Source organism: Sceloporus undulatus, chromosome 4, assembly GCF_019175285.1.
Source record: "Sceloporus undulatus isolate JIND9_A2432 ecotype Alabama chromosome 4, SceUnd_v1.1, whole genome shotgun sequence".
Lineage (NCBI taxonomy): Eukaryota > Metazoa > Chordata > Lepidosauria > Squamata > Phrynosomatidae > Sceloporus > Sceloporus undulatus.
In genome coordinates this window covers 205909991-205937730 of record NC_056525.1, presented here as the reverse complement: position 1 = coordinate 205937730, position 27740 = coordinate 205909991, and the positions used below count along the sequence as shown (strand labels likewise).

General features: G+C 39.8%; 1 protein-coding gene across 1 annotated transcript in view; it reads right to left on the bottom strand.

The window, feature by feature from the left end:
* C4H8orf34 (chromosome 4 C8orf34 homolog) overlaps window positions 1–27740 on the bottom strand; it is a 126311-nt gene that overhangs the window by 45041 nt on the left and 53530 nt on the right. Inside the window, exons 5-6 of the mRNA XM_042464446.1 lie at window positions 26010–26216; window positions 12685–12820 (exon numbers count right to left, since the gene is read on the bottom strand). Coding sequence (XP_042320380.1) covers window positions 12685–12820; window positions 26010–26216 — 343 coding nt within the window. The remainder of the gene's footprint in view (window positions 1–12684; window positions 12821–26009; window positions 26217–27740) is intronic.

The window sequence follows — 27740 nt, the reverse complement described above, 5'->3', positions numbered from 1 at the left end:
TGTGAAAACGGAGAGGTGACTGTAATATTTCTAGGTCAAATTAAAAGTGGACTTAAATGTACAACTAATATGTTTATTTTTCCTCATTTTGTGTTTTTATTTTCCTGCTTTTGTTATATTGGAACATTATATCAGATCTTTTTTAATGTAAATAAAATTTTATTTAAAAAAATAAAAAAAATAAGTGTACTCCTAGATCTTCTGGGGGAAAAGTTTTCTATTCCAGTCTGTAACCTAATTTTACATTAAAGTCCCCAACTATAAGTATGACTGAATAAAGATAAGATTCTTCCAGTATTTCTATCAGAGTGGAGAGGAACTCCCAAAGAGAAGCCCCATAATACTTGGGGTTTAATGGGGAATATATTGGTGTGCTTTAAGCTGCATGTTCCAGACTTTTATGCTTGAATTTATTATATATAAAACCAAGAAATGTCTCAAATAAAGAAAAGGTAGAAATAACTTTTGCGTACATACACACATCATGCCACTTACCTATAAAGTTCTACTTTTTATCTTTTCTTGGGCACTTTATTTTTTTAATCTTATCCATTTTTACAGGTGATTTTAAAACTGTGAATTTCAGCTTATGGATTTGAAATGTGGATTGTTTTAATATGTGCATATCTTATTTATCTTTTTGAATGAATGCGTTTTAAATGATGTTTGTTAACTGTTGTCATCCCCTGCCTTGATCCATGGGGAGCAGTGGGTAATAAATAAATAAATAAATAAATCATCTCAACTGGTGTTTTTTTTTAAAAAAAATTAACATGATAACTGGTTTTGGAATGTATATGGCATTGAACAGATGAAAAGTTCTTCAGAACAAGTCACTTATTTTTGAAGAAACTCACCATGGAACATTCACTAAGGCCCCCTACAGACAGGCCAAAATAAAGCTGCTTCGGGTCACTTTAGAGGTATGCTGTTTAAATGATGCATGTGTCCTAAGAGTTCAGAAGTTGTGCCAAAGCCATGCTCCAGTCCTTAGGATTGGATTGTGGCTTTGGCGCTGCTTCCAGACTCTTAATACGCATGCATCATTTAAACAGCATACCTCCAAAGTGACCAGAAGCAGCTTTATTTTGGCCTATCTATATGGGGCCTAATTTTTATTAAACTATAGTACCTGAACTAAAAGCTGCTTTGCATACTTGTTGTCATGCCCAGCCTGGAGGACGGCTTGGAGGACTCAGAGGATGAGCTAGAGCCCCTGGGACCTGAACCTGTAATGGAGGAGCCAGAGCCCCTGGGGCTTGAACCTGTAATGGAGGAGCCAGAGGCTGGCCCTAGTTCTGCTGGAGCAGAGTCCGTGGCCCCTCCAGAGGTTCAGCAGTCAAGTTTGCCCGGTGCCGAGGCTGTGGACATGGAAGAGGATCGGGGCAGTGTGCCTACCTTCAAGGAGCGTCGAGCAGAAAGAGAGGGCCTTCGAAGATATCGGAGGCTTTATCAGAAGCGTGTTCGTAATCAGACACGGCTGAAGGCCGGCTCCTTGCCTTCTTAAGCACCTGGAGCACGTGTGGTTCTTTGCCAGTGGATATCTGACTCTTTTAGAGGAAAGACTCTGTCTCTGGCTTCTTTGGCTTCTTGTCTTGACTACCTGGAAACCTTGACGTTGGACTGCCTTATCGACCTGCCTATCTGTTACCCTGAACCTCGGACCGTCTGACAATCCTCTTGGTAATCCCTTTTGGTAGAACTACTGTGAATCTCCAGGACTGTGTAGCTTACACTGACTTTGCTGTGCTGGGAGGGGGTTTGTTTGTTTGAGAACTAGCTGCCTTATCAGCCCTTTGGCTGCTTTCCCGGACACTTGTGGACAGAACTAACAGCTCTTCCACATTGCAGAAATATATCAGTTTGCCACCACTTTAACTGTCATGGCTCCATCCTGTGGAATCCTGGGATTTGTAGTTTGGTAAAGAATTCAGCTTTGTCCGTCAGAGATCTGGAGCCTTGCCAAACTACACATTTCAGGATTCTGTAGGATACAGTCATGGAAGTTAAAGTGGTGTCACTTACTTCTGCAGTGTGGGAACACCCTGAGTATTTGGTTATCCACTCTTTACTTTGAGCATGAAGTCCACACTGCATTAGACACAGGTCAGCATTCTGTTTGTATAATGGCCAATCAATTGCCTATGAGAAAACCACCAGGCACCCTCTTTGGAAATAACAAACTTTTGTAATTTGTCTCCAGGTTTGTAACAAGTCCACCAGTGTGCTGTTCACCAACTGTAAGGTACAATATAGAAGGTTATATAACAGTAGCAAGGAAAAGTCCTTTTTGTGTTATTATAGTTTCCAGTTTAATAGGGTCAGATTCTGAAACAAGCTACTGAAAATTGAAGCAGCACTGTTTCCACTGTGCAAACAAAATGCCTTATCTCCAAATTTGTCTCATTTCGTCTCTTCTGTACTCTTTAGTAAAAACATAAATTATTCAAAAGTGTATTATTCTCAATTTCATTGTATGAATGAGCTTGGAATATTCCCAAGACAGTAAGGTTAATCATGTACTTATTTGTGCAAATGAAAGGTTTTGCCAGCCATATTCTCAATTTTAATTGAAAACTGAAGAGTACCCATGCTATCAGCTTTGCATCAAAATTCTGTATCATAGGATCTATACAGATTCTTTCCTATCTAAGCAAATAAATTGTACATTGGGAATCCCGAAATAACCATTTATATGTGCTTTTTGCATTTTCAAAATTTATGAACATGGATAACCTATGCATTTAAATTGGCACACAATGTACTTATTTCCCAAAAGCACAAAAAAGTGGAAATACATTTTCCCAGGATCTGAGAATCCATGAAGAGCCATAATTATCTAGAGCTTTTATAAAATGAGGAATTATGCTATTCTACAGCTATTATCTGCTTCTTGCTTGAAGCCATTATCTCACACATGCAATTGGCCACAATTTATTCCATACATTACTAAATCCTAACCTGAGAACGCATCCTATTATTATTGGCCTGTTACAGACTGCCAAAATAAAGCTGCTTCGGGTCTCTTTGGAGGTATGCTATTTAAATGATGCATGGGTCCGAAGAGTCCGGTGGTTGCGTCAAAGCCACACTCCATTCCTAAGCACTGGCGTGCAGCTTTGGTGCAGCTTCCGGATTCTTAGGATGCATGCATCATTTAAATAGCATACCTCCAAAGAGACCCGAAGCAGCTTTATTTTGGCAGTCTGTAACAGGCCATTATTATTATTATCATCATCATCATCATCATCATCATCATCATCATCATCATCATCATGGTATGAAGGTGATAAAGGTGGTATGAAGGTGACCATGAATATCATACTACAGCACTGGTTCTCACTGGTTCTACCAGACTGATCTTGAATGTTTTTGTGTTTAATTGTGTCCATCCAACCCACTCCTCATAATTGGCAAAGGCAAAGAGGTTCCTTACAGTTCACATATTTATTATAGGCCGGGCCCTTGTAGCACATTTGTAACAATAATGTTTTTAAAATTCAATTCTATTTGTAATAGTTTCCTGAATAATCTTTATCCTTAGGCCAAAACAGATGGGCAAGATAACACAGACAAACCCTTCATGGAATCCTGCAAGCAGTTTCTATCCAGGTCAATCCCTTGGCGAGAGCAGTGATGGATGGGTGTTCACACACTTGCCTGCTGCTGCACCATAGATCCGCCACTGCTGCTGCCAGTGCCACATGCCCCTTACCTGCTGGCACTATTGCATCTGTCAAAAGGCCTCTGTTATGGGACATAAGGGTGAAAACAGGGTGCTTGGCTACATCCATGTCACTATGCACCCCCTTCTGATGTCACAGGCCTCAGCGGGAGCTTCAGAGTGGACACAATGGCAACGGCAAGTAAGAGGTGTGCCAGGCCATGTTTGGCCATGTGGTCAGCCAGCTGTCACCTCAGAGTTTTCATGGGGTTTCCACCAAACAGCCCATCTTTTTAGACTGGATTAAAGCCCCTTTGGGCTGGCATTGGGATTGGACTGCCAGTTCAGCATCCGGACTGGCAGATTCCAGCCTGGAGTTAATGGCCTGTGTTGTCCATCTTGCATAAATGTATGGAAACATTTAGAGCCCTCTAGAGACAATTTGAAGGCTTCTTCCAAAATGCACCCAAGGATAGCTTTTTCTTTCATCAGCCTTCACTTTCCTTACAATTGTCATTTCAGTGGCCAAACTTTAACATGCTTTAACATGGTGAAAAAGGTATATCTGCTCTCCTTTTCTCCCTCTGTTTTTTTTTCCATATTTGCTCAGTAAAGGATTCTGGGGGTTGTTTCTTGTCTGTTGTAGACAGGCATACACAACTACAGTAGGGTTGGCTAGAGTGGAATCCTATCCTTACCTAGCTCAAGCTTTATTGTACTGTTGCTGAAAATCTGTGTTTCTTCAGTCCTGGTTCACCATCTTCCAAATGCTGATGCTGCTAAAACACATCTACCTAACCAGAGGACAAGTAGCAATAGGTGGCTGGGCAAGTGTAAAAGCCATAGTAAAAAGGGGCTTCTTTGGCATAGGCTTTGTTCACTTAAGTATATCTACTTTAAAATTTATATTTTTGTTTCAAACAAAATTCTGTTATTTTACTCAGTGCTCTTTTATTGTGACATGATATGTGGATTTTAGCTGTGAATAGAATACTACATACTGTTACCTTGTACAAAGGCATTTGAAATTATATCCCATAAACAACTAATTACTATTAAACCAGTCTACTGCTACTGGTACTTTCTGGGCTAGTGGCTGTAAAATGATAAAGCCACCGAATACTGAGCCTTCAAGAGAGAGAAAAATAGCTATACAGGGTTCTTGGCTTTTTGCTTTAGAAGTAATTACATTTATCAAAGCAAACAGAAAATGCTTGCAGACATTTGTCTTTTAAAGTACTAAAACAATGTTCAGTCAACCTAGCAGGAATGTATAATTTTTAAATAGATTATGTAGTGGAAGGACAATTAAGACTTCAGTTTTCCTTCTCTCACACACACAGAGAGCACTTCATTGTGACAGGCTCTATAATTCCTTATAACAGGGAATGTTTTGATTATCACATCAGCTCCCCCCCCCCTCCTCCATGTGCTGTTTCTGGATTTACTCAGTGGGAAAATCTGGTCAGCTAGGGAAATTCTATGCCCCATGAGATTTTGGTTAAGCTGCAACATAAATCTCCTGTCTTATGTTGTTTGTTTCCCATGACAAAGCTAGGATTTTGGAAATAATAAGACTTAGCCTTTTCTTTCAAAAGGGAAAATTCACAGGGAGTTCACCATGAAATTGATTTAACAGCATGGGATTCAAAACGATAGTAGTTCTTGGTTTATTGTACACATTTTTCATCTAGGCACAATTCAACGAACAGTAAGCATGACTGAAACCAACAGGAGTTAAACTCTGTGTAACTTTGCTTTTTAAAGCAGCTTTATAATCTCCCTTCACTATATTTTCTAAGAAATGTGCTCACTTAAGTTCAGGGACTTTTTTTGTACACTTAGGACTGAGGCCATGCAGAGAAAGCCTATGTTTGTTTAGTCAGAAATATATCCCATGTAATTCAATGGGACATTTTTACACAGAAGAAGATTTCCTTCTTTTACTCCATTCATCTTATGACTTCCTCCATTTTTTTTTAACCAGAAGGACTTCAATAAAACAAGTTCAGGGAATGTATTGCTCTCTAAATATTGTTGGACTTCAACTCCCATCAGTTATACCCAGTACTGTCAATGGTGAGAGCTGAGGGAACTGAAATCTATAAACATATGAAGGGCCATAGGCTTTTTAACTCTGTAATATTTATGAGGCACATATGTATTTTTTAAAATGAAACTAATGTATAAGCAACAGCAGTTACAGATTGTCAGGGCCATTCATGCTCTGTAATGGACACTATTTTACAGTCAAGAAGGAAATCAACCCACTGTATATATGAGAACACTCAGAATACATTTGTGAAATGTTGTGCAGAGCATTCAGTGATGTTGGAAAAGGTATCAGTGGAAGATGTATTGGCTTTCTTACAGGATGGTGTGAGAAAAGGTTTAAGATGAAATACTCTAAAGCAGTGGTTCCCAACCTTCCTAATGCCGTGATCCTTTAATACAGTTCCTCATGTTGTGGTGACCCCCAACCATAAAATTATTTTCATTGCTACATGCAAATATGTGTTTTCCAATGGTCTTAGGCAATCCCTGTGAAAGGGTCATTCAACCCAAAAAGGGGTCCCGACCCACAGGTTGGGAATCACTGCTCTAAAGAGACAACTATCAGCCTTGTCATCAGTTTTATCAGAATTTAGAAATCTATTATCTTCACATTCCCATATAGAGATTTTTAAGAGGTGCAACTTTAAGTGCTCCATCAACACCACAGATTTCCTTTTGGGGACTTAATTTTGATACTAAATAACAAGGAGTCAATCTGAGCCTTTAAGACACATCTTTATGGTGTTTGTCATTCAAAGTGCTCTTTTTGGTGGCTATTACATCAGCACATCGAGTCTCGGAGTTGGCTTGGCTTTTAGTAAACCCAATTTTTTGTAGATTTGAGGAAGCTAAATTGTCTTTTAATTCAAATTTCAGGCCTAAATCATTGTTGGTCACAGTAGGTAGTCAAGTGTTAGATTTGCCTACATTTTGTCCAAATCCAAAACATCTTCTGGAATTAAAGTGGCATTCATTGGATGTCAAAAAAAAAAAACAACAGTAAAAATCTATTTGAAAAGAACAAAAATGGTTTAGGAGAACAGCACTGTTCATATCATTCAATCTGAGATCAATGTGCCAAAGAGCAGCTTTAAAAAACCTGTTCAAATGGTTGAAAAGGTGCATTTATCAAAGCTATGACTTGGCAAAAGCATGTTTGGGCACATTCTAGCAGTTCAGTGGTGACAATGACAGCCTACAGAGTAGTGGCTTCAATAGAAGATGTGTGTAAGAAGGAGCCATCTAAGCTCTCATTTCCAGCAAGACCTGTTTCTTGAAACCAGAGACTGACCAGTAACTGATTAGCTGATACATCTGTGGACTGAGGTAGACCTATTAAAGATCTTTTCCTCTTACTGGATCTCTTCTGTCACCACAAATATGAATAGTATCAATGAAAGGAATAAATATCTGGTGGTTTTGGTAATCACTACTAGGCCAGAGATTCCTTTTTCTCGGAGAGCTGCTGAATCCCCAAGATTCACCAACAGAGCGTCAGCTGGAAGAATGTTGAGGGGGGGCTTGTATATACTGTTTGTGCCTTCAGACTAATTCTTTTCTGTTCCATTTTATTTTAAACTTTCTATAATCACTTAATTGGGGGTATAAATATTTCCCCCAAAAAAGGATGGATGGATGGATGGATGGATAATTAGATTTATGGATATATATATATATATATATAATTTTTATTTATATCCCGCCTTTCCAATTGCATGATCAAGGCGGCTTACAAGACAAGAAACAATAAAATACAGGTAAAGCATCACAATATAAAAAGTTTAAAAACATCATTACTAAGGGTAGGAACGGGAATCTATACAAATCACAATTCACTAGGGGCAAGAAAAAGACAATATATTGCACTAATCCGGGGTCGAAAAACAGAGAACAAGGAGCAGAGAAAAAACATTATGACCTAAGATGAAAAAGCCAACTGGAATAGATGTGTTTTTAATTGTTTCTTAAAAGAAACTAAAGATGCAGAGGAACGGAGCTCTGCAGGGAGCTTATTCCACAATGAGGGGGCGGCGATAGTGAAAGCCCTCTGTGAGGTCCTCACCAAATGGGATTTAGGGACCTCTAACAAATTGGTCCCAGATGTTCTGAGTGTGCGGGGCGGATTATATGGGGAGAGACGGTCCTCCAAGTACCCTGGGCCCAAGCCATTTAGGGCTTTATAGGTCAAAACCAACACCTTGTATTGAGCTCGGAAGCGAATGGGTAGCCAGTGGAGATCTTTTAAAATAGGTGTTATGTGGTCTGTCCTGGAACTACCAGCGACCAGTCTGGCTGCCATATTCTGCACCAATTGAAGCTTCCGGGTTTGGTACAAGGGTTGCCCCATGTAGAGTGCATTGCAGAAGTCCAATCGAGAGGTTACCAAAGCATGTACAACAGTTTCAAGGTCCCGACGACCCAGGTAGGCGCGCAGCTGGCGTATCAGCCGAAGCTGATAACAAGCACTCCTGACCGTCGCGTCCACCTAGGATGTCAGATGAAGCGACGAATCAAGGAGTACTCCCAAGCTGCGCACCGAGTCCCTCAAGGGGAGCGTGACCCCATTCAGGACAGGCTGACAAATCTCACCACCCGGAACCGAGGGACCTATCACCAGTACTTCCGTTTTCCCTGGATTCACACTGAGTTTGTTCTCCCTCATCCAGCCCATTACCGACGCCAAGCAGGCATCTAGAGGAGAGATGCCATCCTTAGTTACTGCATCAGTCGGAGACACAGAGAAAATTATTTGGGTGTCATCAGCATACTGATAACACCGCGCCCCGTGTCTCCGGATGATCTCTCCCAGCGGTTTCATGTAGATGTTAAAAAGCATAGGGGATAAAATCGCTCCCTGATGTAAGTGCCCTCTTATCGGAGCGACAGTCCCCCAGCTCCACCATCTGGAATCTACCCGAGAGGTAGGACCGGAACCACTGCAAAGCAGTGCCCCCAATACCCAACTCCCCCAGGCGTTCCAGAAGGATACCATGGTCGATGGTATCGAAAGCCGCCGAGATGCCCAAGAGCACTAACAGGGACACGCTTCCCCTGTCCATGCTCAGACGGAGGTCATCAACTAAGGCGACCATGGCAGTCTCAACTCCATAGCCCGCCCGGAAGCCAGTTTGAAATGGGTCCAGAAAATCAGTGTCATCCAAGATCGATTGAAGCTGGAAGGCGACTGCTCTCTCGATCACTTTCCCCAAAAAAGGTAGCAGCGAGATGGGCCGATAGTTGTTATGAATCAGGGGGTCTAAGGAGGGTTTCTTAAGCAAGGGTTTAACCACTGCCACTTTCAATTTAGATGGAAACTGACCCTCTCTTAGAGATGTATTAATGATGCGGTGCAACATAGTCAGCACCGCATCTCCCCCCTGAGTTGCCAACCATGAGGGACAGGGATCAAGAGAGCACGTCGTCTTCCTAACGCTTCGAAGGATCTTGTCCACTTCATCGGTACTAACAAACTCAAAGCGATCCAGTATAACTGGGGCCACGGACGCTTCGGACGCCTCTCTTACAAGACCTGCATAAATACTGGTGTCAAGATCAGCCCTGATCTGAGAGATTTTATCCGCAAAGAAGTTATTAAAATCATCACAGCAGGCTTTAGAAGGTACCAGAATAGGGCTCAGGGAGGGAGGGAGCTGAGTCAGCTCCCTCACAACCCTGAACAGCTCTTCTGGATGCGACTCTGCGGACGCAATACGTGCAGCATAGAACGAATTCTTAGCTGCACCTATTGCCACTCCATAGGCCTTCAAATGAGAGCGAAGGAGTGTCCTGTCAGATAAACGCTGATGTCTTCGCCAGTTACGCTCTAGTCATTGCACAGCCCGCTTCTTTACTCTAAGATCTTCCGTATACCATGGTTGTTTATTAGGAGCAGGCTGGTAAGGACGCTTGGGAGCAACACTGTGTATAGCCCTGGACAGGTTGGTATCCCAGATATTAGCCAGGGCATCAACAGAATCGCCGTCAGAACCAGTCGCATATCCCTCTAGGGCTTCTTGGAACCTTTTGGGTTCCATCAGCCTTCGAGGGTGGACCATCCTAATGGGTCCGCCACCCCCGGGGGAGCTTAAGGTAGAAGCCTTGATTCGAGCCTCAACCAAGAAATGATCCGTCCATGATAAGGAGAGATGTTTGAGATCTCTACCCACGGAACCTCCATGTCCGTACTAAAGATCACTTCAAGGGTATTACCAGCGCAATGCGTAGGCCCTGAGACTAGTTGAGACAGGCCCATGGCTGTCATGGTAGTCATGAACTCCTGAGCAGCACCTGTTGGAAGTTCACTGGCCTCGAAAGGGATGTTGAGGTCTCCCAAGACAAGAAGTCTTGGGGACTCCAACACCAGTTCCGAGACCAGTTGTGTGAGCTCGCCCAGGGAGTCTGTTAGTGCACGGGGTGGCCTGTAGACCAACAGAATCCCCAGACTGTCTCTAGCCCTCAGGGACAGGTAAATACACTCGATGTGATCTGTTTTCCAGACTGGGATCCTCAAACTCAAACTCAAACTCTAACACTAATAGTTTAAATCTTAGATTACGGCACATGAAAACATCCTCTCATAGATTAAAGACACTTGTATTATAACGTGAGTAGTATGTAGTTCCGTCACAGTATTATTTTCCACCAACAAATGTCCCTCATATCTGTTTAGATCATATAGTGAGCTAAACAGGCTGGTAGTATCCTCCATAACTGTAACCAGACTACAGGGCAGAACACTGCTTATAAAGTGTAGTCCTGAAAGTGCTTTCAGGAGGGAGTGTATACCAGCCAGCTGGAAGGCTTGGATTAGCCCAATATTTGCTCCATATAGGGAATGACACAAAAGCATTATAGAGCATTTACTCACAATTTCTGTCTTCTTAGTGTAAGTAAATCTTTGTACCATAGCAAGTTCTAATTTGATAACTATGATTTATGGGTTTTCTGTACTTCAGTAGCCTTTCCCATTCCCCACTTCAGGCACTGTAAAAAATAAATTCTAATTTCCTCAGAAGTGATGTACCACAGTTCTGAGGGAACAGTCAAGGGCAGACAAGACTCCCTTTTCAAAACATAGAGCTTTCTGTCACTCACAAACAGTAACATTATATTATGTATTTGGATGCCTGAGTGGACAAGGATTAGCATATTGTTCCTTCTGACTTCATCAAAGACTGACAGTACAGTCTTTCAGTGTAATCAAGAGCTGCTTAAGTAGTAACCCTGATATTTGTAGATCATAAAACTAAAGCTTAGTTCATATCGTAGGGTTTAAATCATAAGCAGGCAAGACAAATTTCTTTGAAAATGACAGCACCACACTACATCTTTACAAGCAAGGTTAGAGAGTATTTCTGGAAGTTATACTCAATTAACATTCCCCAAAGAGAATAGCTATGACATAAAACCAAAGTGGAGGTTGCCCAAATTTTGGCTTAGTACCACCAAAGTTTATTGTTGGTTACAACTAATCACTGGAGCTTTGCTGTAGAACAGAATGTAGCATAAGGTGATAAAACTGGTATAGAGTCAGTCCTCCATATCCACGGATTCTGCATCCACAGATTCAACTATCCACGGCTTGAATTTTTTTTTTTAATTCCAAAAGCAAACCTTGATTTTACCATTTTATATAAGAGACGTCATTTTACTACCCTATTGCATATAATAGGACCTGAGCACCCACAAATTTTGGTATCCATGGGTGGGGGTCCTGGATATCAAGGACCCACTTGTATACGTGTTTCTTCAAATAAGTTTCTGGCTAATCTTCACCACATTCAGAAAATTGGCTTGGCTAGAACTGCCGCTTGAAAACTCTTCTCAACAATGATTTTGCTTTTTCATTGCCTCCTTGGGTGATTTAGCTGCTTCACTTTTTGGCTCTCATATTCTAGATGGAAAAAGTAACTACCAACTGCCAAAGCCAGAAAGCTTTCATACTGATTATATCCCTTCAAAAGGGCTAGGATTATCAAGTGTTCTAAGGCAACTGTATGAAATCCAAGTAGACACTCATGCAGCCAAATCTTTCTTTATACAGGTGCATTTCTGAGACCATTCAGACCCTGGATCATCTTTGAAAAGCCACAGAAATGCAGATAACTAATCAAATTTAGAGGCAGAAACAGTTCCAAGTTGTGATATAAAGCTTATATGTACTTGTAACAACTGTTTACCTTGTTAGTGTCTTTGGGCACATTACACCTCTTCACATTGACAGCAACCCTATTCCAATGCCAGATCAGGTCAACAGGCAGAGAGCCAAACAAATGGAATGAAAGGGTAAGATTTTGGTATCCTATGGCTTCCAAAGGTCTATTAACCCCTGTTCTGAATGTGTATTACCTGATATTTTACTTAAATAAGGATAACTTTGGGAACTTACATGGTGTATTGGTTTCATTGTTGAACTAGAACTCTGGGAGACCATGGCTCAAGTTCCTGTTTACCCATGGAAACAAACTGGGAGACTTTGGGCAAGTCACGGTATCACAGCTTCAAAAGAAGGCAAAGGCAAACTTCCTCTGAATACACCTTGTCAAGAAAAAAAATCCTGCAATAGGGTCTCCATAAGTCAGAGTCAACTCAAAGAAATATAACAATAAAAAGGATAGCTTTGTCTCTCCATCAGATATAGTACTCATTGTTTCTCAAAACCGAAGGCAGCAGCTGTGGTTTCTTTGGCCTGAATACTATTGGTAGTCCTCACCAGGACAGAGCTACTGAATCAGTTGTTGAAAAGCAAGCCAACACTTACATAAATCCTACTGATCCAAATTCTTAGTTTCTTAAATTAATTTTTAACAAATAGCAGTGCAAGTCAGGGATTTTTTTTTTTTTTTTTGGCAAGGCATTTGGGACAGTGCATTGTACACTATCCAATTTTAGAACAAGAATGTATAAAATTGATTTGAAAGATTAAAAAACACAATTACAAGAATGACTGGCTATTTTTCCTTTACCTGGCACATCTTGCACAGATGTTCAATATGACCTTGGCTTGTGGTTCAGTGGTATGTGTACTTCGTGTTTGATTAAATTTGCTCCCAGAAGAAATGACACTGGTTACCCCTTCCATTCTTAAATCATCAAGATCTTCTGAAAATTAAAAAAGAAAAGAAAAGCAAGTGTAGCATTAAACAAATATTCACAGTTAACAACAGCTTATGTTAGACCCATTTGGAGTTTTCCAGTAAAACAGAGAACCTGGAAAACAAGCAAAATTACTTGCACAAACAAATGGGGTCATATATAATATTTAAGCCATATATGCATATGTATATATACACAAAGCATAGTCCCAAGTTAAACTTAAAAATATTTACATATATAAAATACACAACATTTATAGGTTTGGACACAATAGAGACATGTTGTATATCAGTTACAGTAGTGGATCCCCTCAGTGCCATTCTCACATAGATGTTCCAACAGGGAGGATATAACCCAGGAGAAATTATTTATTCATCCCCAAATTGTTGTTAATTGGCATCAAGTCGGTCAATCTATGGCAACCCTATGAAGGAGAGAACTCCAAGACAATCTTTTGTCAACAGCTCTGCTCAGGTCTTGTAAATTCAGGTTTGTAGCTTCCCTAATTGTCTCTTTCCACCTGGAATGAGGTTTTCTTCCTTTCCTATTGCCTCCTACTTTTCCAAGCACTATTATCTTTTCTAATGAGTAATGCCAAAGTACAATAGCCTCAGCCTCATTTTGACATTTAGGGAAAGTTGAGGATTGGTTTACTCTTGATCCCATTTTCTAGTCATTTTGGCAGTCCATGTTATCTGAAGAACTCTCCTCCGGCACCACATTTCAAATGAATTGATTCTCCCACTGTTCAGTTTTTTATTGTCCAGTCTTCACAACCATAGATATGAGGGTCATTCAATAAATACTTAGCCTACAAAAGAAAAACGAAAATTTTGGAAAAGTGGCAATTTATTTTTCAACATAGTCTCCTTTTAGCTCAATACACTTGGCCCAGCGATGCTCCAACTTTTTCAACCCGTCCGAAAAATACGTTTTCCCGAGGTCTGCAAAACAGGCCTCCGTGGTGGCAATGATCTCCTCATTCGACCCAAATCTTTTCCCGGCGAGTGACTTTTTCAAGTTTGGAAACAAAAAGAAGTCACAGGGGGCCAAATCTGGGGAATACGGTGGATGGGGCAGCAATTCGTAGCCCAATTCGACCAACTTGGCCATGACCGCGGAGGTGTGAGCCAGCGCGTTGTCATGGTGGAACAGCACCCATCGCGCCGACAGCTTTCTCATGTCCAGTTCTTCATGTACAATATGATGCACCGTTCCTTCTGTGATGCCTACAGTCTCAGCTATCTCGCGAACCTTCAATCGGCAGTCTGCCAACACGAGATCATGGATTTTTTTTATGTTTTCCTCCGTAGTAGCCATTTTCGAGGCACCTGGGCGTGGCTCATCAAAAACCGACATGCGGCCACGAACAAACTCGTTGAACCAATTCTTGACGGTTGCCATCGAAGGAGAAGAGTCACCGTACACAGCATCCAAGCGCTCTTTGATTTCGCTGTGCGTTTTCCCTTCCAAAAACAAGAATCGAATCACCGAACGATATTGCTCTTTTTCCATTTTTGTAAAACCGACCGACACGCTCGCTTCCAAAGGCTATCAAAACAAAACAAATGAAGGGAATTGACTGAAACTTTGACAGTAGGCTTCTAAAAGAATGTACTGCACTATGGTAAAACTCTTTTGTAACAGCAGCGACATCGGGCGGTGAGGCTAAGTACTTGTTGAATGACCCTCGTAGAAATTGGAAGTAGAATGGTAAGGACAAATCATTGGTATTCAATGATATGTTAGTATACTGAGGCTGTTATCAGGTTCCCCCACAGTCACTTTCCAAGTCTTAGCCTTTTTCTGATATCCTTACTACAATCTCCATGTTGATTGATGACTGATTAAACATATAGAAAACTTAAAAGTTATGTAAATCATCCATGGTCATTATTTTGTTTTCTTAATAATCAGTGGTAACCTTGCTTTTGCACTTTCTTCCTTGATATTCTTCAATAGCTATTCCAAGTCTTTGCTATTTTCTGCTAGTAGAATGGTGTCATCAGCATATATTAAATTGTTGGTGTTTTTCCTCCTATTTTTCCTCCTTCTTCTTTCAAGTCTAATCCATCTTTCCATATATGTTCTGCATATTAATTAAACAGACAAGGGTAATAAAAAGCAGCATTTCCTAACACACACACACACTGGCCGGTTACAGACCGGCACTTTAGTGCGTGACGAACACGCACTAGGATTACAAAAGGGCGGTGCTTCCGCACCGCCCTAACCCTAGTGCATGCTCGTCACGCACTAAACTGTGGCGGCCCTTCCATACGGCCGCCGCCGTGAGGATGTCACGGCCGTGCCACCTCTAGACGGGGCGGCGTGGACGTGACGTCCTCAATCCATGGCAGGGCGCCTAGGGAGCTCCTTCCTGCCGTTTCGGAGCTCCTTCCTGGTTTAGTCCGCTGGGCGCAGCTTTCAGACGGCTGCGCCCAGCGGACTAAAAGAGAAAGGGGCCAAGCGGCCCCTTTCTCCTTCTCCCCGCTGCCGCGGGGTGTCCTTGGGGCTTGAAGCCCCAGGGACACCCCTTTTCAGGCTGCGGGGAAGCGGCGTTTTGCTGATTCCCTGCAGCCTGAAAAGCGGCGGATCGGGGCCTCAGCGGCTGCCGCTCTACACGCTGAGGCCCCGATACACTGGGGGAAGGGGCGGGTGCAGACCGCCCCAAATGGGCGGTCTATAACCCGCCACACATTATCAATTGGAAACCACTATGTTTCTCCACACTGTGTCATTATGCTGGCCTCCTGTCCTAAGCATAAGTTACACAGTAGGAACATTACATGTTGTGGTACACCAGTTTCTTTTAGAGCAATCCATAGTTTTTCATGATCTGCTGCACAAATTTTTTTGCTATAGGCTGGTTTCCCTCTGAAATTCTTTTGTGTGCTCCATTATCCAATATATGTTTGCTATATGATTCCTTATGCCTCTCCCTTTTGTGAACCCAACTTGGACATCTGGTATTTTCCATTCCATATATGGTACAAGGCTTTGGTGTAAAATTTTGAGTATCATTTTGCCTGCATGAGAGAATAATGTGATGGTCCTATAGACACTGCAATCCCTGGGATCCCCTTTCTTAGGGCCTGGAATGTATCATGAGCAGTCCCAATCTGAGGACCGTTGTTTTGTTTTCCAAATTTGTTGGCAGATTTTAGTTAGAATACAAGTTGATTCTGTCTCTACAACTTGAAACAGCTCTATTGGTATGCTATAGAGCAGGGGTAGGCAACCTTTTTGAGCCGGGGGCCGGGTTGCTGTCCCTCAGACAACTGGGGGGCCGAAGCCAAAAAATAAGTAATTAAATAATTTTTTAAAAATTTACATAAATAAATAAACCAGGACAAATGTAAGACAACATTTTCAAATGGTGGACACTTTTTTTTAAAAAAGTGGAGGACACGCAAAAAATTTTGCTGATTTTTTAAAAAACATTAATATAAATGCATGTTTCTGAGGCATCTATAGACAATTGCCCCCCTTGCCCCTGCACGCGAGAGGCCAAAGGCCCCGGCAGCAATCGGCGGCAAGACCGGGCTGGGGCCGGTCCCAAGGCTTCGCTGGGCCACATCCGGCCCACGGGCCGCAGGTTGCCTACCCCTGCTATAGAGTCTCATCAATAAAATATTCTACTTTGAAGAGGTCTCTTTGAAAAGAGAGTGCACTAACTAATAGGATATGTTTTGCCCAGCCATTTCACAGTCTTGTGTTCCATGGTAACCAGAATGGCATTAAATTTTATTTATTTATTTATTTATTTAATAGCCAATTCTGTATGCTTACATCCTTTTCTCCAATAAATTCTGTTTTTTGAAAGTAAATGACATTATTTGTTTAGTAGCCCTCGTGATGTACCAACTTGTTAGAGGGTGCTTCCCCCAAAAAAATTCCTTCCACATGTACATACAGCATTCACATTTATAAAGATTTAAAAGCTTTTCTTTACTTCCAGTCAATGTAATATGGGGAATCAGGGAGCAGAGGCAGTGAGTCCATATCATCATCATCATCATCATCATCATCATCATCATCATCATCCACCACCACCACCTACTTTTTTCCTCAAAATTGAAGACTAAAAGCAGAATTTGAAAGAATACACTTAAAAACATTCAAAAAGAGAGTATTACAATAGAATTAAACTATTTGCAGTATTAAAATCATTTGGTAAAAACTGGTCATATTTCCTATATTGAGCTAACTGTGGCAGAGTTAAAGGAGGTATATGGCATATTAGCCAAATTATAAGCCTGGAAGCCAAAGACTTCACAGTCTTCACTTTTTATGTCAAGGTCCTTCCCTCCCCCAGTGCATTCCCATCCCCAAGGAAGGGGACACCATGAATTGCAGTAATCACAGCAATTGGTCAGTAGACAAAACACAAATGAAGTTGAAATGTCCATTTTTATAGCACTCACAATTACAATCCCCACTCAACTATGGCAGCCCACTGGGTGACCCTGGGCAAGTCATATTCTCTCAGCCTCAAAGGATGGCAATGGCAAACCTCCTCTGATGAAACCTGCCAGGAAAATCCCATTATAGAATTGCCTTAGGGTCACCATAAATCAGAAATGACTTTAAATTACACAATAACAGCAAGAAGAAGCAAATAGCAAAATCTGTAATTCTGCTGTGGTTAGTGGCTGAATAAATGGTCTCCCAAATAGTAAAATACCAAATTGCAAACAATGAAATTTCTCTGAAACTTCTGGTTTCACATTTATTTCACATGCAGCTGCTTCATTGGCCATGGGCACTTGAGCATGGCGGCTGTTTAAATGTTTAGTATTTTCATTGTTTGTTCTTTCTGGTGTGATCTGTTTATTTTTTGTTAGTTTACTTTGTTGTTTTTTTAGGAAACAAAATAAAAAAATTAGTTATTAACAATCAGAGATAATAAAATGTATGAAAAATCACAAATATTTGGTTATCAATATAAATAGGAAATTTCAAAATAAGTATGTCACTTATTTTGGACATATTTCCAATGTATAGAAGACATTTTTTATTTTTAAAAAATAATAGCCAATTTTTCTGCCCAGTGAACTATATACTACGTTAAATCTATTGCATGAGATAATTTTTATTAAGAACTTATTACCCTCTTCCACATAACTAAAATATGCTTTTCAGTACATTAGTGAATCCATATAGAAAACACAGTAGTGCCCTCAAGTGGCAGACAACCTAATATCGGGAATAATGTTATATCAAAAGGTTCTTCTGTGGCATTACTAACTTAATTAGTAAGGAGCACTATACTGCAGCCATTTACTCAAAACCACAAGGTTGCGAGTTCAAGACCAGCAAAAAGGGCCCAAGCTCGACTCAGGCTTGCATCCTTCCGAGGTCGCTAAAATGAGTACCCAGACTGTTGGAGGCAAATTAGCTTACTTGCTAATTAGCTTACTTGCTGTTCACCGCTATGATCTTTGGAATAGCGGTATATAAATAAAACAAATTATTATTATTATTATTATTAATTGACTCAGTACAACAAACTTCTAAATTTCTGAAGTTTGTTTATAATTGTTACAATTTAACTTTCTCCAAGGAGCTTCTATGTGCACGCTTCTTCCAAAAGCAAATTATATGTCTAAATACATCACTTTAAGCTCTTTGCTATTGGGTCTTTGGCAATCAGGGACAGCGTACACAGAAGCCACAAAGCCATGTGGAAGACTTGACATTCATCTTCTTCTGCTAACAACTAAGGAGTGTTTTAAAGGTAGATGGAGCTTCATTTGCAAGCTGATTATACTGAAGCTCTTCCTCCAGAAGTGGCCAGTGAGCTTACTGCCACCATTTACTTTATACCCAAGGTGGCCTAGGTCCTTCTCTGTTGATTTCCAGTGTGGAAGGGAACACATTATTGAACAGGTTAAGTGGTAAAGGCAAAGATATCATGTTCTTAACATTTCTCAAGCATGAAGAGCCCTTATATTACTTGCTACAAAGAAAAAGCCTGATCAACCTTCAACCAACCAGCTTCAATCTCCCTGACTCTGAAAATAGAAAGACAGAGGGGGAAAAAACTAAAGGACTAATAATATTTCATCCATGGGCTAAATATACAGTTGTAAAAGAGGAGTGGGTACTGTATTTTTTTTTAAAAAAAAAATGGGAAGCATATATAGGTGCGTTACAGAGTGCCCAAAAACAGCACTCTGCTGGCGCCGCTGGTTGCTGCGTCCGGGAACCGCAGCGGACAAACCACGCGATTCCCAGATGCAACAAAAAGAAGCTGCAAAAAGTGGCACTGCAAGTCGCTAGTCGCGCACTTGTGGTGTCACTTCCGCCATGTGATGTGCGGATGCTAGGCATCCGCGACATCAAGATGGCGGCACCCATGTAGAACGGGTGCTGCCATTTTGTATGTGCCGAGCGCATACTAGGGTTAGGGGCGTCCGGAAAGGACGCCCCTTTCTAACCCTAGTACGCGCTTGGCGCGTACTTTTGGCCCGTGCCGAACGGGCCATAGACACTTAAACACATAGTGACATGCCATACCATTTCTTTTCTCCAACAAATCCTGAGCACATTTAACTCCAGTTTGAGACCGCTTTAACTGCCCTGGCTTAATGCTAGGGAATTCTGGGAACTGTAGTTTTGTGAGACATTTAGCCTTCTCTGTCAGAGAGCTCTGGTGCTACAATACACTTCATTTCCCAGGATTCCCTAGCACTGAGCCAGGACAGTTAAAGCAATCTCAAACTGGATTATTTCTGCAGTGTGTTTTGGACTAATATGAATTATCTTAGTGAAATCTCATTATAAAAGATCTGGCTACTGGGAATTCAACCTACATTAAGAATATGAAAGGCATTTTCTGTCCAACTTTAATGATTCTGTACATAATCACTGCAGTATTATGGGACAAAAGATCAGTGCCAGACTTCACAAGGAGTTTAAAACAAGGCTTACTGTGGGAAAGTAAATATAAGAGAACCAACTACAGCCAACTTCCCCATTAAGATAACTAAAAACTATTTCTCCAATTATATTATAGAGACTTGTTACAATAAAACACTGATCCTCAAAGTGTTACACTGGCACAAACCATGGCCATTTCAATAGAGCCCCTGCTTTAGTAACATTTTTCAAGAAGTGGCAGCAGACTGTCTCATATGATATTGCAGGGTTGCCATAATTGTCCACTAAAACCAGGGACAAAATGTGGGACAAATTCTAGACCAAACTGTAGGACAACTTCTGACCTCGGACTGTTGTAATTTGACTTTTCCATTTCTTGCCCCTGATATATGTAATTTGTATTGTTTATTCCCATGTAGTGATGCTATTAATCTTATACTGTAATGTTTTTAACTTTGTATTTTACTGTTTTAATCCTTTGTAAGCCACCTTGATCATATCTATGGCGGGGTATAAATAAAAATGATTATTATTATTATTATTATTATTATTATTATTATTATTATTATTATTAACTGCAGGACAAAACTCAGCCCAAAATGTAGGACATTTAAGGTCCTACATTTTTCTTAAATGTCCTACATTTAGGGCGGGTTTTTGTCCTGCAGTTGTCCTACAGTTTGGTCTAGAATTTGTTCCACATTTTGTCCCTGATTTTAGTGGACAATTATGGCAACCCCACAAAATCTCTACAATATGTAGGATTTGAGAGATATATGAAGATTTTTTTCTATGCCTACCTGTTTGGAGGAAATATACTTTTTTCATATCTCATTATGAGAAATCAACTTCTAGACTACAGTGGAAGCCATTTGGGCAAGCATCATGTTATCCCTGGGCTCCATATTCTGCAAAGTACAACACTGCTCTTGGTTATTAATCAAAATAATAAAGAAAAATTAGAAACATTTGTAGAGATTTAAACTGGCTTTCTTGTGACAGTCATAGTACACAGACTGGCCCTGAACTAAGATGGACAAAGATAAAAGCCTGGGATTGATAGAAGGTTGTAAGGAAGGCCACTGTGCTTTGAAGGGAAAGACAAAAGGGACTTAGAGGAGGAACTTTAAGAGATCCAACAGGGAGACGACCCCAGACATGTGGAACAGAATGACAGAAGACAAATCCAAAAGTACATGTTCAGTACTGGAAGAGATGGTGCTGCTGATTGTGAAGAAAAAAAGCTTCTGATGATGGTCGGTATTCTTGCCAGCTACCTCCAACCTCCACTTTTCAGAGTGGATGTGGAACAGGTAAGGAATTCTTACTACATACATAATTGGTTAATACTGGTGCTTTAGACATCTGCCATTCTGGTTTTTAACTATCAGCAGCCCTGTGCTGATGACAGAAATTCAGAAGGAAAAGCTATTTCCAGCACTGATGCAGATCAGTAGCAGCACCAAATACAATTGGTTCTGTTTTGACTCCCAGCCTCCTGACAATGTGATGGCCCTGCATGTGCAACCACAATGTTTACCAGGATATAAATAAAAAATTCCATTAGTAAAGTTCTATTCATCTAATTATCTAATTTAAATATAGAGTGTGCTAGTTTAACACTCATATTTACATGAATTCTTGAATATCTGATTCTGGAACAGCTTTACAGTTTTCTTCTCCCTGGGGCTACTTGCTCTTCAGTATAATAGATTCTTTTTCTAATTAGGCTCATCTCTCTGGACTCTGTGCCATGATAAATCAGCAACTAATGTGCAGCAGAGTCTTGTGCATTTTTACTTGAAGTAAGCTCTGATGGGATTTAATTCCATGTAAGTGTAGACAGGATTGTACCCTGACCTTGCTACACAATTTGATATAACATAGAGGAATATATGTCTTGTTAACACAATAGAATGCCTTTTGTGTATACATGAAACTATAATGTACTATTTCTAGTTCATTTTTCCTTCACAAATTTTAGTACAATTGAGACTTACAGTCATCAGAGATCAACCTAATACTTCCCACCTCAGTTTTCAATATATTATAAATCCTGACATTTATTATTGCAAGTGAGTGCAGCGAGTTAATTCACATTTCTGAAATAGTACTATTTTAGCTTTCAATGTAGTATTTCATATTTTTGTTGGTTCCTTATTTTTACTGCTTGATGCTAGAACACAGAAAAAAATTAAATAATATTTTTTTACAGTTTAAGTAACCAATCTCCATTAGCAAGTGAACTAATATCATTTTGGGACTAGCGTCCACTTGCCTACAAAGGGCTGAGTCAGTAAGCTAATATCAACAAGTGGAATAGAATAGCCAACATATAACCTTTTTGACCCATCAAAATGAGCAGTAATTCTGATTAGAATTAATTTAATTTTGAAATTAATTTGTGGAAAAAATAAACTATTTCTTCAGTACATTTCCATCCTATTCTACCACCCAAACAGTCAAAGTAATATGCAATGTTTGATTCTCTTTTTTCCTTCTTTCTCTGCCCCCTTTTAGCCATCTGATGTAGGGCGAGGTGTTAGAAAGTGATAGCCCACTCAGCCCAGCTGGGTAAGGTTTTGATCTGAACCCAGATGCCCCCTTCTAGTCTAAATTTCTGACCATTATTGAACACTAATTTTAATAAAATCACATGGGGAAAGCATGTTTTAAAATTCAAAAGTTATTTTGTGACCTTTGCTAAGAGTGTCTGCATTATACAGTAATGAATGTTAACAGATGTTTCACACTAAACCTAGCATCAGTACATACCACAAACTCAGCAAGTATTGAAACTCAACACAATGCTAATTAAAATCATGGCATAAATAATCTTTTGAGCATTTATGCTGAACATATCCGTAACCTCCACTATTAAAACAAAATATGAGGGCTAACACTGGGAGAAACCAAATTACTGTATTCAACAACAGCAAAAGAAACAGAAAGTTTGCCAGTACAACACACTGTTTTTGAAGCTTCACATTCAGGGGAAATGGTCCCCCATTACTTTGTCTGCTGAGGCAGCTCTGGCTATCAGTCATGGAATTCTTGCATGTGGAAAAGAATTGGTCTTTAAGGAGGAGCACATCCTGAAATACAGTCAGTATTCACTCTCAAAGTCAAAACTGCAAAGGAAGATTGGTAGTGGTAAGAGATAGGCAACGAATGTCAAAGAATTTTATCTAAAACCACATTCAAATGGGCAGTAGTTGTGTAAGTACCCACAAAAAATAAATTAAAAAAATGTTATAAAGCACACAACCACAAATTTAACAAAATGTATATATAAAACATAAAAACTAGGAGGGAAAATGAATAGATTGAACCCCACAGATGTCTTTTATCATTAAGCTTCTCTAAACAAAGAAGTTATTGAATAGTAAATGACTGGTTCTACTCCAGAGACATCAAGTTATATTGGCAATACAGTATAAATTAATGTGTCTGGAGCAGAGCTAGCAGTTTGGCATTGAGTAATTTCTTTGTTTGGTGAAACATAACAGTGGAGTCAGCCTATGGTGCTGTACAGACCGGTGAAAGTGTCAGCCTGCATACGTACTAGGGTTGCCTCGGGTGCTGCTTATATACGCCCCACAACCTTAGTACATAATCTGTACGTCAAAATGGTGGTGCCCGTGTGTACACATGGGCGCCACCATTTACGTCCCAGTGCCATTATGACGCTGCAAGTGCGCCATTGGCGCATTGCAGCGTTACAATGGCGCCGCATAAAGAACCCGATTTTTAAGGGTTATTTTTGCTCCACGGGGAAGCCCTGTGGTCTGGAAGCTGCAGCTTCCCCGCAGAGCAAACTAGGGCGGTGGGAGATGGCCTGCTTTGGGTGGTCTGTATCCTGCCTATGATTACTATATTAAGGCTTAGAATTCAGAGACATAGCTGTGTTAGTCTGGACTGTCTGTATGCAACAGAATCTTGTAGCACCTTTGAGACTAACTCTGTGAAAGAAGTTGTAGCATAAGTCTACAGAAGCTTATGACACAATTTATTTTGCAGTTAGAGGATATACAGACCTGGCCGGATCGGGGTCACAGTAACCTCACACTGTGGACTCTGGCCTCTGGAGAGCACAATAGCTGCAGTGGCGTGGCTCTATAGTGCGTGATGACACCCTGGGGGTGGAGTTAGGGCATCCAGCATCAGGCTGCTGCACCCTGACTCCACCCACAGACCAGCACAAAGTGTCTCAAAGGTGCTACAAGATCCCTTTGCATTCTGATGTATCCAAAGCTTGTGAGATATCAAAGGCATTTACTGGATTCAAATGTGTTCAGTCTGAAGAAGATTTTCAGAACAGGTCTGTATTGCAAGCATGTGTTAATTACAACTTTTTGTACCTGTATTTAATTTATCATTATTCACCATCTCTGTAACCCAGTATGTTATGCATTTAACTTTCCGTATAAATTCCAGTCATTACCTTTCAGCAAATTGCTGCATAACTGTGTGATATTTATTTCCCATTCTGTTCTTACATTTATATGTTTTGTTAGTTTGCTTATAGCTGTGTACTTTGTATCATTTTTTATGCTGACAGTGAATCCTGTCTGCCATTTCTGGTTTACCAAGGTTTACAAAGAACCTTCAAAGTTACCCTGAACAGTTTGAAAACTGTTTGTCTGTATGACTGCTGATTTCTCATATCAATTTCATGAAATTTCAAGATGACATAAAAGAAACAGGAAGAGATCATAGTTCTGTAGTGAACTACATAGTCTGATAGCATAGCATCCGAGGATCTCTGGCTTATACATTTAATGGGTTCGAGCGGCAGGTGATGTGAAATCTCTCTCCCTGAAGTCCTAGAACACTAATGTCAATCACAGTAGTTAATACTATGCTAGAATAGCAAACAGCCCAATTTTGTATAGTAGGGCTTCCTCTGCTCCTAAGGGTAGGAGATCTGTTAGTCTCTATTTCCGAAAGAAATCATGTAACATTATTCATTAACTGGTATCATCAGACATCTTTAAAAGGTTTGTAAGAGTTTCCATCTAGATTGTATGTATGAAAGCACTGTGGTGCGGGGATTCAAATTAATTCAACAAATTACTAATTGATATAAGGTTACCTTTAAGAAGGCTTTCAGCATCAGCCAGGGTTAGACAAGCATGAGGGGAAATAATTTGAATGAACAAGAGGAAGCAGCAAAGGCTATGTAATGATATGGAAAATCTAAAATTAGTATGACATTGTGGAAAAATTGTACTTTCTTAATGATAAGAGTACCACATAATATATTAGTGACAGATTAGAGTAGAAAATATATTCAAGCCTTGGCATTTTTATATTTTAAGGTTTTTAAAAACTAAAAATTATCACATCTGAAGAGCTTATGGACCCTTTCACTTTTTTATTTATTATTATTTATTAAAGGTATTTATAATTTCACTGCCCACTAGTCCCAAAGTGATACACCCTAAAAAGACGAAAAGCATATTTTAAAAACATTTTTAAAAACCTAATTTTAAAAGCCAAATTAAAAATATTTATAACAATTTTAAATTTTAGTTTTAATACTGGTTTCAAAACCAAATGCTGTGTGAAATAATATCATGTTGACTGATCACCAGAAACTCAAAAGAACCACAGTGAGCCAGACTTCCTCTGGGGAAGGAGTTCCACAATCAAGGTGCTGTCACAGCAAAAGACCTGTTTCATGGACACAACTACCTAAACATTTGGGGATCATCTTCTTCAACATGATTAATTGTCCATATATCAATGAGGTAGTTAAAACATTCATGTGAAGAAAAATAGGTATCAGAGACATATCATTTTCATCTATCATTACTGTGAAAACGGGAGGCACAAGGTAACTGTAGAAAGGGCACAAACTTGTTTGCCATTGTATGGAGATAAAATTCATGTATACTTGAATCGTGTTGGGTTTCAACTAAGAATGCACATTAAAAGATATCCAAAATTCACTTGCAACTACAGGTTGCAAGGGAATGCTCAGTAGAGATGGTCAAACTGTCTTGCAGGCACAGTATTTCTCTACTGAAATTACAATACCTAGAGATAAAACTTCAGCATTGTTTTAATACTTGCATATGCATACAACAATGCAAAATCCACTTGTATACTATCAAGTGAGACGGGTGCATCTGCACAGAAATGGCTTTCTAAAAAATACCTTAGAAGCAAAAGATGAAGCTGGGCTTCCAATTCCTAGATGTTTTAAAGATTCACATGCTCGATTCCATACATAGTCACACTTAGGAATAGGCGATAATAAAGATAATAATAAAATATTTAAAGTTAATTAAGTTCTTAAAGTTACCCAGCAGTTCCATTGCATCATCCTCGTTGTCAATATCTTCTTCTGTCACTGAAGGAGCTGTGCTTTGTACAGAATCAAATGAATCCTGGGAAAGCATAGCAGCTAGTAGTTTCTTATGTTGCTGCTGCTGATGTTTCAGTCCTTTGGTCTTTGGTTCCATCTTTAAACTAGAAGAGAAAGAATTTCCTCCTTGATTTTCCTGTTTCTCTATAAATGAAATGTAGCAAGTTTCATCCCTTCAGAAAGGACTACCATGCCAGCAAAATTTAATCAATTCTGTCCAAAGAGACTGAAATCTACCCAGAAGGAGCTACAAAGCCTGAAAATGTCATTTGGTTCTCTCAAAACTTTAAAATGTTGCTGCAATGGAGAGAAACAATGTGATATATTTATTTTTTAAAAAATTAAGACATAAGAAATTGATAGTATATGAAGTTTTTCATGTCAAACTGACTTTCTTTTTGAAATACTAAAGCAGAACCTGAACCCTACCTAATCTTCAGTGAACACCAGCCAAATTCAAACCATTACATTCAAACATGCTCATCAGCAGAATATGGAATGTTGCTTTTTAAAAATATCCATGGATAAAAAGTCCATGGATAAGGAAGGCTGACTGGTAGCTAGCTGTTGCTTTCAAGAGCTGCTCATTGGATATAGAAAACTTAGTGCACCCAAAAAATTTCAAATAGTTAATAAAATTAACAAACAGCAACTCTTTAATTTCTACTTCCATCAGGCCACCAAACTGGTTTTTTAAAATTAATTTATTCATTTTATATTTTACCTTTCTCCCAATATAACAATTTCATTTAAAACTAAAATACTGTACAGTTAAAACTACAGCTAATACAAAAGTTGAAAAATAATTAAATAGTGACATTAAAAACATTAAATGAAAACAGTTTTTAAAAGACAAACTTTAAACTATAGTTTAAACTATATAGAGAACATCAGCCTAGCTTCTCCCAGCAAGGAATTTCACAATCTGGGACAGCCATTCAGATGGCTCTCTCCCCATTCCTCAGCAAACATGCTGTGACAGTGGTGAAATCCTCTCCCAAGTATCTTAAAATTCTGCTAGCTTCATAGTGGTAGACTTGGATCCAAGACATATAAGGCTTTTTAGGGCATAACCAGCACTTTGATTTGTGCCTTGAAATAAAATCTGGTACCCAGTGAGGCTGTTTCAACATGGAAAGTATAAGGTCCCTATAACTGTATTTTGGCTGCAGCATTTTCAACTTGCCATTGTTTACAAAAAGTTTCCAAAGGCAACAAGCTCCACATACTGTGTTACAGTAATCCAAATGAGATGTACGTAAGGCATATCTCACTGTGGCCAAGTCAGATGTCCCAAGGAATAAGTACAGTGTGCACACTAGTTTTAATTGTGTAAATCTAGCCACCACCAAAACATGAGCATCCAGGTTCAAAAGCACACTCAAACTGCAAACCCACGATTTCAGAGGGAGTGTAACTCATCCAGCACAGGCAGAATCTCTATTTCTTAATCTGACTTTCAACTGAACCTAAGCACCTCTTTCTTCCCTGGATTAAGCTTCACTTTGTTGGCCTTCATCCAGTCCATTACTGACAATAGCTACTGGTTTAGGACAGAGGCTACTTTCTTGAAATTAGATGGAAAATAGAGATAGAGTTTAGTGTCATCATATTTGTGACACAATGTGGGCGGGGCTACGGGAGCAGGTTGCATTATGGGAACGGGAG